At 40.9% G+C, this 12,557-nt stretch overlaps 1 protein-coding gene across 1 annotated transcript in view; it reads left to right on the top strand.

The window, feature by feature from the left end:
• Positions 1 to 12,557, top strand: part of LOC105454917 — a 54,668-nt gene that overhangs the window by 35,530 nt on the left and 6,581 nt on the right. Inside the window, exons 7-11 of the mRNA XM_011697892.1 lie at positions 376 to 487; positions 4,011 to 4,165; positions 5,265 to 5,318; positions 5,850 to 6,124; positions 7,315 to 7,473. Of these exons, the coding sequence (XP_011696194.1) occupies positions 376 to 487; positions 4,011 to 4,165; positions 5,265 to 5,318; positions 5,850 to 6,124; positions 7,315 to 7,473 (755 nt within the window). The remainder of the gene's footprint in view (positions 1 to 375; positions 488 to 4,010; positions 4,166 to 5,264; positions 5,319 to 5,849; positions 6,125 to 7,314; positions 7,474 to 12,557) is intronic.

Genomic DNA, 12,557 nt, shown 5'->3' with positions numbered 1-12,557 from the left:
ACTTGGGTTTTATTACGTGGGTTTGTTTTACGCTTTATGGCAGAAGAATTTTCTGTCACGGTCAAATTTATAATAATTTATTGCAACGTGAAAAACTTGCGAAAAGTTCGAAGGGAATGTGAAATGAATTTTACTATATCATTTGTATTATTGCTGTACTTTTTATCAAGTATGTTTTTATTACCGTCCACACAAAGGGGGTTAATCAAGATTGCTTTCGCGGTGCTTTCGAACGTTTGTTACCTTTATAGCTACGTTTTTCATCCCCCCGTTTCAGTCGGCGCGGGCGGTAGCTCGCATGGAAATACGTCAGTTTTTTAATCTTTTAAGAAGAGAAACACAAGATAAGAGTTATTTTATCACTTGCCATTGCAGGAGCGCCGAGAGTAATCTTTACACGAAAGTGGCCGAGCTGCAGGAAGATATTTCTCTGAAGCGCCTCGACCTCGGCGTGGCGCAACTGCGTCTAGCCGCAGTGCAAGCGCAGGTATGCATGTTCTCCCTTTGTTTTTCCCTTTACTTTTGTTCCCTACCATAATAACCGTACCACGCAACATCCGTCGCGTCGCACGTTTATTATTTTATTTCGTCCACGACGCGGCGTCGCATCTATTACTTTATTCATCCCGATCGATGCAAAAAGTGTATTTGTATTTACAACTCGCGCACGTCAAAACGCGATCGTGCCATTTATTGCGATAACCATTTACTGCGAGTTATACTTATATGGAAAATAAGATACGTAAATGCGATTCTTTTATAAGACCCATTTGTGAAATATGTAGCAGTATGAGATAAATAAAAACAACGAGATACGCACAGAATAACAAAAATATATATATATAATGCAAGAAGAACTTTTCACGATCAGGACTGAATTTCAATGCCACGAAAAGAACACTTTTGCTGAATCCAGATCTGAAAATAATTTTTGTTCAATAATCAAAATAATTTTGTGCGAAGGTCAAAATGATTGCTAAAATATCAAAACGTTTTATAGCAATGCTTATCAGTTTTAACATTCCTACAAATTATTTTGATGATTTAATAAAAAATTATTTTCAGATCTGTTTTTAGCAAAATTTTTAGATCTTTCAACAAAATCGTTCTCTCCGTGTGCCTATAATAATATTTCTGACGTGAATTTAAAAAATATATATTGTGGAGCGGGACTTCTCGAGGTTGAATTCTAGGATAGATGAACCTATATATTAAATGCCTCTATTCGCAGCCTAAAATTGATCAGGCATCTATCTCCCCATTTCATCCAATTTGTCCGACCACGCGTGGCATCCGAGCCCCATCTGTGTGCAGTATATACAGAATGGACGCGCCAGTGAAGAGCTGCTCAATTGTTCGCGCGTTATTAACTTAAAGTGAAAATTGCGCGCCGTCCGGAATTGACAAAAAAAAAGTGGGCCGTTAACGGTAATAGAGTCGCCAGATATTAATCGCGAGTCTTCGGTAACTAATTAATGACGTTATAATTGAAAACTGATAGCGGCGCGCGTTTACAAAATATATAACGACGTTAACTACGTCACGCAATTATAAATATCACGTGTAAACCTATGCACGTTCGTTGAAATATGCTGGCAAATTGGATTTATCACTCCGCGCTCGGGAAATTCAATTTTGTTAATGCGCTTCCGAAATAGATTAACTGCATACAATGGCGTAATCCGGAAAAAGAGAAACAAATACGTTTCGTGAAGGAAAAAAACGCGGAAGCGTACATTGTTGTATAATCTAGAAGAGGATTAAATTTAAAATCTGTGGCCAAGGTAATTTCAGCATGCGCGCGCGGGCACGGGAAAATGTCGCGCGCAGGACCGCGCGTGGCAGCGGGGAGACGCGGCCCACGCGGAATTCGCGTGGAGACGCGGAGGATTTCTCGGTGTATAACGTGTGACAAAATATATGGACAAAGGCGGTCGCCGCCTGTTCCGAAAAGTTTCCTAAGGATGGGTGGCTCGTGGCGTTGGCCATTCACTGGCGATTGGTCATTCACTGGGATGCGCTTTAGCCTAAACGCCGGATAAATACTGGCGCGCGCAATCGGGCGACATGCGCCTTCGCAACTGGGTCAACTCGGCGAGCACGAGCGTCTGAAAATCCATTTCTGGCCTCGTCGTGAGAGAGTCCGTCTATCCAGGTCAGGCGAGCAGGATCGTCGTCGGCTGTCTCGCCACCGCGCGCCGCCGTTTTTACCATCGTGCTTGCCGCCCGTCGTGTGACAGTCGCGATCGCGATTCCAAGCCTGGCACGATGGGATGGACCACGTTACGCACGCGAGTCGTTAGTACCTTTTTTTCCTCCCTGGTGAATCTATCGCGCTCCTGGCACGCGCTACACCGCACCGTACCGAGAGTGCCGCATGATTCAGTGGACTCGCTCGGCGAGTGCACTGGCCGCCCTGATTGAAAAGTGCCTGACAGTGCTCCTAATATCTATATAATTATGAATATTAGCATTTTCTTTACTATCCGATAATACTGTTTCGTCTCGACACGATAATGTCACTCGCTGATTTTCGTTTACATTCTATATAGACTAAATCCACGTGATTTTTCGTTTGATCGCGTAATATCAATCAAAAGGAATCGAAAAATATATATTAATGTACTAATCAAGTTTTTATACAACGATTATTCTCGAACGGCGTGGGGGAACGTTGTGTTATTAGACGGATAAGGAGTTTATTCATTGTGAAGTCCGAGCACAAAGGGGCTAATGTTGCGACAGCGAACAATGGCCGAGTATATTCTCAATGACCAGGGGGGATCAATGAAAGTTAACATGCACGTATTGTCAATGAATATATTCTTGCAGTTGAAAACGGGCGAATCGTAGTCGCATCTCCATAGAAACGTTTCACACCAGGGTGGTGTATCGACGCATTGGTTTTCACACGGCTGACGTGTGTGTTGCTAAGCGCGTGTTTGCGACGGAGATAAAACTCTTGATCGCGGGACGAGAAAATCTTATCCTTATGTCCTATATAAAAACTATGAAAGTGCAATAATATAACAACTCGGTATAGTCGCGGTTTAAAAGTTTACAAAAGAATCGCATTTACGATTCATAAATTTCTTATAGGCACGACAGATAAGGAGCAACTTGTTGTTCACGTTAAGATTTATATGCCGCGATTATTGGCTTTATTTATTTTGATTGGAAGCACCGGGATTTTTTAATTAAAGCGCCACATCATCCGTCAAAATCGCCAGGCTCGCATGTGGAATAACCCTCACGTAATCTCGCTACCTTGCGCGCGATAATTATTATCCGCAAGACGGCATATGTAATGTAATAACTGCGGAGTCGCTGGGATAATACTCCCCACGTGGATGTAGATTAAACTCATTCCGAGTCACGTGTATGTACATATACATGTATAGGGCTCGCTCCTTACTCATTCATAAGGGACGCGTAAACACGCTAATTGATACGCAAAGAAGCGTGTAGTCGTGATCGTAGCTTAGGGGTGATTCCGTGTGCGATGATAATGGGTTTCTTCCCTTGTTCACGAAGCGTAAAATTATACAGAATGTCCTAGATCGCTTTTGCAGATTCGCTAATCGCAATCGGGCCCACATTTTTTTTCGAAGCGTGCGGTATCTTCAATCACAGTTTATTTGATTTCCAACGTTAATCATTTTAATGATTAAACCTCCAAAAATTCCGTTAGATTTTAATTCAAAGAAATTAAATAAAAAATAAAAAATGTGATTTAATGTTATATTCGAAACTTTAATCCTAAATCCTTCATTTGTTAAGGTTCAATTATTCGAGATTTTAAATTTTCCATAAATAAAATTTCTCAATATTAGAAACGCGTTATACATATATTGCACGAAAATGATGACAAACTTTTCCCAGTGTTACTACGAAAAAAATCGCACAAATATTGTACATGTATTAAATGTTTTATAATTATTAGATATTATTTATATAATTATTAAAAATGTATCATGAGATATATATATATTTTTTTTTGCCAATCACAGAAGGAACTTTTCGGGGGTGGCGAGGCCGGTCAACCGGATGGGGTGACCAGTCGGAAGATGTCGAACGGTTCGACCGGAAGCCCGAAGCTGAAATGGCTGAAGGCGTTCAAGAGCCTGAAGACGAGCTCGCCCACGACACCGCCGTTGTCCGACAAGTGAGCTACTTTTATTTCCTTTCCACTAATACTAAATTTCCATCACGTACGTTGCATGCCGCGGGAAAGAAAACGCCGACAAAGTTTCCGACGCGACGGAGATGTGGTTTTCTACACCGGGCGACATGCCGGGAACTATATATTTGCTCCCTCTCTCTCTCTCTCTCTTCTTTCTCTCTCTATATGTACCCTTCGATACAAGCCCCGGAAATGAAAGAAGGATCACTTTTGCTTTTCGAGAGTAAATCCGACATTGATTGTCTCATCCGTGTTTCTCTTTGCCAAACTTTGTTTCCGCGACGCTCAGTAGATGATAGCGCAGCTGGGTACATTCGTGGGATGCGCAAATTTAAATTTCGTAGAGAAAATAATACGTCGAAAGGTAAAAAACGATACAAAGTAAACTCGAAATTCTACTTCGAAAGGATGTTATACTGAAAAAGTCATTGTCATATTCCAATTTCTCTCCTTCTCTGTCACGCAGTGACATATGTTACAAAAAAAAAAACTGTTTTGCGAATCCTACGTGACGTACTGCATGTGAACAAGTGAAATAACGAATGCCCTTCAGAGATTAGATCGTCGCTTTATCGTGATGTAGATAGACACAACTTAACTTCGACATTATACTTTCCCACCCCGTTATTTTAATAAGGAGTTAGAAATTTTCTCGCAAACTTTGAACGTTTAAAATAGGAATGTAGTCACTGTAGGCACTCTTATTCAATATCGATGTATTAACTGGATTAAATGCGAAAGTTCCGCAAGGAAAGCTCGCCCCGTGTATTTGTATTTCGCAAACATAATAATTCACTCGTCAAACATTTCCACCGGCAATGGAAACGCCGTCGCTGTCATCTCGGTAAACAAAACGGCGCACAGCAAATAGAGTTTTTCTTGTTGCACCTTTCGCATATAACTATATAGAAACGACTCTGTTGTCAAAGTCGAACTCTCGAAGACGAGACGTTCCGAGTTAATATATGCTTTTACTTCCGTGCGCTTTGTAAGTTTCCCAATTAGGGGAACCATAGACGTTAGACGAAAGGGACCTTTGAATAACCGTAGATACTGTTTTGCGAATGCTCGACTAATAAAGAGGAAAGCAGGCAACCATGTACCACGCAGTTTCCACCGTCGTCGCCATGTCCAGGTAAGTTTCAAATCGTTCGCGAACGTCAGTTGACGTTTGCAATTCTACTTCTGACATTTGAGGACGGATGTTACCTGATTACTTTTTTTTTATTACACTCAAACCACCGTTAACGAAATGTTTTTTTTTCCTTAACAACTCGCGATTTGATTTATTCTTATTATTTATTCTTACACATATTAACAGACCGCATTGAAATTCTTTGTACGTTAACAGTCTTTAATTCCCTTTTCCGACCTTACATTTCGTTACGTAATTAATAAAAAGAAAAAGACATGCATCGCGTACGCGACACGTCGCTGTAATTAACGTCACGTTTAGAATTTAACGTTGAACTTAATCCTTGGGCAGATTGTAGGTTTTCTCTATTTGATTTTTAATGCACTCTCCTCCCGCAAGAGCACACGTATGACAAACCGGTAAAATAACAGCACGATCGCAAGGGAAACGCACGCGCACGACACCGATCTTCCTCGCGAGAGAGAGACCCGTGGGAACCCGGTGAGACAAGGGCGATTTGTGCTTTCGCAGGAAGAGCCTCGAGTCCGAGGGCGGGCACACTTGGCGCGAGAACACGTACCGGAAGATCACGCCGTGCGACGCGTGCGGCCAGGTGCTGCGCGGCCACAGCCGCCAGGGCGTCCGGTGCCGCGGCTGCAAGGCGAACGCGCACACGGACTGCATCAACATGGTGCAGCCGGCGCTGTGCCCGAGCCTGGCGCCGAAGAAGGGCGGCGGCATACCGCTTCTACGCCGTCAGAAGACGCAGGTGCCCGCCGACGAGATGCCGGCGTCGTCTGAGCACAGTGAGTACGAGATAATTCAGATATGTACATACATACGCATATACGAGTTCCATACGATGCGTTTTCTTTTCCCTCCCGCCAACCTGTCTCCCCGCCATCAGCGAACGCGACAGCTCTCTTTCTCTTTCTCTCTCTCTGACATTCTCTCTCTCTCTCTCTCATTGTCGAGGACATTTTTGTCGGCGAACGAAGGGAACCGGTCGATTTCTCGATAAGCCTGTTATCTGTCACCAATCGGATCGCGGAGGGAATCTTTCTCTCTTTTTTTTCTCTCTCTCTCTCTCTCTCTTTCTTTCTCTCCTGTTCCGCGGGAGAACCTCGGGTTTCCCTTCATGCATGACGTACGCGTTAGTTAAAAATTGTTAGAAATCCATTTGGAGATACAACCGCACAACGCGGGAGGACCTGTTTTTTTTTTTTCGCAATTTCTCTTTGTCGTGTTCTGCGTGTGTAGCGACGAGTGAATGGATCCGGAAGAAAGTACAATGAAGAACTCGAGAAATATAGAAAGTCATTAAAGTGAATTAACTACTGTCCTATATATCCCCGGGAAATTATTCATTGAGAGTAATTTGATAGAATATGAATTAGATTTTAGCTTTTTAATCGAAAAACCTTTCAAGACACTCGAAACTTGCTCTACAATTCCATTCATTCGCTGAAATTGTGTAACTGTTGCATATTAAAAAGTAGTGAAAGAGTGAAATGCTCGTCCACAACCATGCAAAGTTGGATTTTTGATGCAGAAAATAGCATTCCTTATTACGGACTTTAAAATCTGTTTTTCTTTACAAAAATTTAACTGGGTAACATTTATTCTCAAGATTTTACCACGAAATTAAATAATAACAAACGTAAAACTAAAAGTTTGTTAAAAAGTCATTTGGAAAAGTGGACTCATTATTTCCCTTTGGAGCATCTCTTTGCACTACGATTTAAGTCGCGAAGACTATTCGTTCGTTCGCGCTGTTGCCAAAGCCGCTATATCATTTATCGCGCGCCATTTTCTTATCATTTATCAACGCCAATACGAAAAAAGGGAAGAAGAAGACAGATCGATGTGAGAAAAATTGAGCACTCTCGCGGACTGCGAGCGCGCGATTCGAAAGAAAAAAAAATAAAACACCACGAACTCAGTCCGTTCGATATGCGCTTCTGCATTGCTGTGTCTCTTTATCCCGTATGGGCAGACGTGGACGCCATATACCAGGTGCTGAAGCAGGCAGGCGAGATACGTGGAAACTCGACAAACTCACCACCTACGCCTCCCACAGCAGAACATCCCCCCTCCGGTGCAGCACCTTCGTCAGCGAGGGCCTCCTCCCATCCCTGTTCCTCGTCCACCTCTGGTAAGGCGCACCACCAAGAATTCCTGCCGACCTTGGAACGTACGTCGGAACCCCGAAAATTTTCCCACGTACAGTGGCGGATTACGTGCGCGACATTCGCCGGGTTCTCGGGACGAGTAAGCACGTATCTCGTGTTCCAGAACTTCGTCTCCCTGAACTTTATTCCTTTTTGTGTCGTTATTATTATAAACCGTTGAATTTTATGAAACTACTAAAAAAACGTGATTTTTTTTCAAACCTCTTATTACAGAGAGTAATAAGAAGTTTCTAGGATAAGAGAATTTTTAGTAGTATGTCTCTTGAATAAAATTTTCCTATTCCGAATACTGTAATCCGTCGCTGGGAAAAATTCATAGAATTTGAAATCCAAAGCTATAGTTCAATTTTAACAATCGATACGCTTGTGAAGCTGAAACATGCAGAAGTTATTGGGGCATATCTCTCTGTCGACGTAGTACTGGAGCAATATATTTCTCGACTGTGTATCTTACCTCCCACCTAATCTAATTGTAAGTTCGTATCGATATTTAATCCATTATTTTTTTCTGTATAATTCGGTACAATATTCCCTAATTTTTATTTCAATTCTGTAAGCTGAATAATCTTTCTTATTAAACTGTAAAGGAGATAAGTAATTTTTAAGTTATCATTTTTATTTTTTAGTAGTATCGTAGAAAAATTATTATTACCATACTTATACAGAAAAGAAGATAGGAATGTAAACTTAATTTAATGAGCTGCAACGTATTTATTAGTTTTTCTATAGTTGTACATGCAATGTACAATTCGAATTAATAAAATAAGTGTCGTATAAATCATCGAAAAGTATTGTATAAATTATCAAACGCAATTCGAAATTTTCAATATTTGTTTAAAGAGAAGCAATACGTGCAGGTGATTCACAAATTCTCTGCCTTTGTAGTTCAATCTCACAATCAGTACCTTTGTAGCTCTATCTAATTCCATCTCGTATTCCTATCTTCTCGACTGCTAAGTTATTGTTGTGTAATTGAATTTATGTATTATTTCATTTTAAGCACGTGTATATGTGTGTGCGTGTTTAATGTCGTTCGTGCTCCAGTACTGTCAGTTCCAAGGTCTGAAGTCATTCTATGTGTTTATGTAAAGCCGCTCGTCTTCTTCAGGGACATGACTCGTAAAAATTCGTAATTCTATCGATTCTTTAATGTACACTCTCCTTTCTTCTTCTTCTCCTTCTTCTACACCTATTTCTTTCTCTATACTGCTACTTCTCTTCTATCTGTATTCTGCTTGTCATTAAGATTAATTTGATCGATCTTTAGAGGTAAGTCGCTAACGTCATTGTTGATATTATTTAACACTCTGTTATTACGTTATATCGAAAAGATTATCTATAGCGATACGACGATTACACATTTGTTACATTTGTCACACCCAGGACGATAAATATGGCCATCTGCCTAATTACATGTTCTATACTTTTACACTTTTATCTGTTTTATCTATCGTCATTATTTATACAGCAATTCTTAATGATCCATAAATTGTACAATTAGTACAATAAATTGACCTTGACAAAATATCTCTAGATGTACGACGGCCGCGTCGCTAATAATTTTACACATAAAATACATGCAAGCGTATTGATTTATCGAGCGACCAGACAGTTTTATTTTAATTCTCGTAACAATGAACTACGTACTTTACTGTCTTCGTTTTCAAACATGCTCGATTTTGAAGAAGCTCTCGAGCTCCCAAGAATCATCGATAGGATCGAGCAGGATTTATTGGTTTTTTGGGCTGACTTTGTCGTCGTGGGTGTCTCCTCGACGACGAGAGAAATAATTTATCGCTTCTCGCCCTCTCGACTTTTTATCTCGCGGCTTATCACGAAGGCTTATCAAGTTCCCCATCCCAAATCACCCCTCATTAGCTTTCTGTCATATGTCCGACTGAATATCTGTATATAATAATAATAATAATAATAATAATAATAATAATAATAATAATAACGGCTGATGATGACGGTATTAGACCGTAATAATTCATAAGCAATAATTGTAACAATCGCAATAAGTAGATATTTAATAAATAATAACGGTAATGTTAGCAGTCATAACAGTGGCTATAATAGTCATTAAGTTAGTTATAGCAGTTGTTACATTTAAGATTATTATTAATAGTAGTCATAATAGTAGTCATAACAATGACTATAATAGTAGTCATTAAGTTAGTTATAGCAGTTATTATATTTATAAGATTCCTCTTTTCAATCATTTAATTTGCTTCTGCCCCCCTTCTTTACGTTTCGTAGTCGCACATTTTTCACAACCGTATATATAGACACGTACGAAACGAAACTATAATATCGCTATAATAAGAATAGTGCTATACAGAAAAAAAAATCAAGTAACCATTTAATGGAGGATAACACAAGGACTAACGAGAAAATTATATATATCGCCGACTAACCCCCGCCTGAGGAGCATCAGTAACTTCCGAATTTTTCCAACCTGCGATAGTCTAATGCGAACTATTAACGAGAACTTGTGCGAGTTTGACGATTTGCCGTAACCCTTAAAAAAAAAAAAAACTCTTGGAACTGAGTGATCAGCTCAGAGAGAAATCGAATGGAGAGTGAATCAGAGAGGCAAACTGACCGCTGGAAGAGAGCACGGAATGTTCGCTGTGTGATCCGCTGTGATCGTTGTTGAAATTTGATTGATCAGGACGCGGCAGCGGTGGATCCACCTCCGGCACGCGGCCCTTCGGCCAGCCTCTGGTGCTGATGTCGCAGGAATCGCCGCCCTCGACGTCGGCCTCGCTAAGGACACCCGAGCTGGACGCGGCGCAAGCACAGCGCGGCGCCAATAAAAAACGATGACGGTGCGTCGCATCGCGTCACGTCGCGTCGCGTCGCGTCGCCTCGAATGGCGCATTCGCGCGCCGCGCGAGTGCATCCGAGTGCATCCGTGGAGTACGACAAATCCTTCCGGTGAAGGATCCACCCCGAGAACACCGCGGCGTCGCCGGCCTCGTCGTTTTTCCTTCTGCTCGAGCGTTATCGATTTTATTTATCCGTTTGTGCGACCCATTCCTCGATTTTCTTCCCACCAGTCCGCGCGACGAGAGGAGCATATTTGACGGACATTCTTGGGTATATATATATATATATATATATATCGAATATCTAAATATATCTCGGTAACCCCCGGTTTTTTGAACTTGTTCGTTAACCGCCCGTTGCTTATTGCACACGCGGGAATGACTGTTATACACACGAAGGGGGCATAACGAATATTTAACGTTACATCTGTATTTCACGGCTATGTAATAGCAGTATTATTAAATATTAAAAGGTCCGAATGTGTGCCGCGCGGTGATAATTTAGAAATGTCCAAGGGACATTTCGACGTGTCCGTTAAAATGTCCGCGTTGTATGAAATAACGTCACCTACAACTCGTTAATTCGTTATAGTATAACTCGACTACGTTTCGTGACGCTCGAGGAGAGACACGTATTTCACGCTCCTTGATTAATAGTGGCTAATGGACGGCCACGGGGACAGCGAATATCGGACAGATGCGCAAACGTGGGTGTCGATTCTCAGTCGAGTGTATCGATCCGGCTGTGTACACAGATACAGGACGCTATATATATATATTATATCAACAACGATCGAAAAGCAGGTTCCTCACGCGAATCGAGCGCATCACGAATGCACGATCATTTGGAAATTTATTTTCCCCGAGATAATTAGCTAACTGCACGAAGAGAAGGAAGAGGAGGAATACCAATATCCAGAGTAAAGAGTGCATTGCAGGATCACGGCGAGAAGAGCGCAAATACGCGCTTTTAATTTGAACTTGATTCGCCCAACATCCCGGAGTGTGTTCGCCTATTTGTCTACCGTTCCACATCGCAACGGTCATTCGCGATTCGACGCGATTCATCGCGCTAGGAATTGTTTAACAGATCGGGGCAACGCGAGAGCACACGGAAAGAACGATTTTGTTGAAAGATCTAAAAATTTTGCTAAAAACAGATCTGAAAATAATTTTTTGTTGAATCATTAAAATAATTTGTTAAAACGGATGTTAAAACGAATAAGCATTGCTATAAAACGTTTTGATATTCTAGCAATCACTTTGACTTTCGCACAAAATTATTTTGATTATCGAACAAAAATTATTTTCAGATCTGGATTCAGCAAAATTGTTCTTTCCGTGCACCGTTCCAAAAAGTGTCTGTTCCGAACTAAAGTGTAAGTTCGAATAAAAGTTCCAAGTTTGATATACATATACTGATTATTGTTCCGAAAAACATAAACTAAATTTCGAAAATGTAATATGCATGAAATGTAAATTTTTAACAGAAGAGTGTGCGCTATCCGGAAGGACATCAGAAAGCTCATGGGATTATTATCTCTCTATTCCTTTTCGCGGAATTATTTAAATTACCATTTCAAGCGAACCGATTTAATTAAGACTTTTTTCCCCGTGCTTTTCGTTCTTGTTATTTCCCTTTAACGCGAATGATTTGTAATCGAACTCGAGGAGGATATAGATTGGAGGAGAAAAAAAAAATCCTGCTTCCAGCAACAGAGGAAAACCTTTCCAGAGATACGTTTCGAATAACCGTTATGTTCGTAGATATTGACTGTAACAAATGTATTAAATCGCAAAAAGTGGATTTATTGCTTGAACGGAACGGAAAGGCAATCGCAGTTTGTGGTTCGTTACATACGTATGTAAATACAGCCTGCGAAAGACAATTTGCGCTTTGCTGTCGATTTAAATCGATATAACACGGCCACTATCGCTTTTTACGCTGATACGCGAACGAGGCTGTTTTATCGGTTCCGCCGTATATGGGGAATCTCTTTATTATCGAAAACAGGACGGGATTTGCCTCGCGTTCATTTTCAATGCCCAATACGCCGCCGTTAACGTCGCACGACATTTTTTTTTCTCTTTCGTTTACTACCTTCGCGAGTGTATGAGTTAAAAAAAAAATGAATATAATCTTAGGACACGTGTGAACGTATATAGCTCTCTCCGCGTTATATAAAATTTTAGAAACGTGCTTTTATCGGCGGTAC

The sequence above is a fragment of the Wasmannia auropunctata genome, unplaced genomic scaffold (genome assembly GCF_000956235.1).
Source record: "Wasmannia auropunctata unplaced genomic scaffold, wasmannia.A_1.0 LD335972.1, whole genome shotgun sequence".
In the NCBI taxonomy this organism is placed as follows: Eukaryota; Metazoa; Arthropoda; class Insecta; order Hymenoptera; family Formicidae; genus Wasmannia; species Wasmannia auropunctata.
Note: the sequence above shows the minus strand (reverse complement) of the source record. Positions and strands in the feature narration are given on the sequence as shown.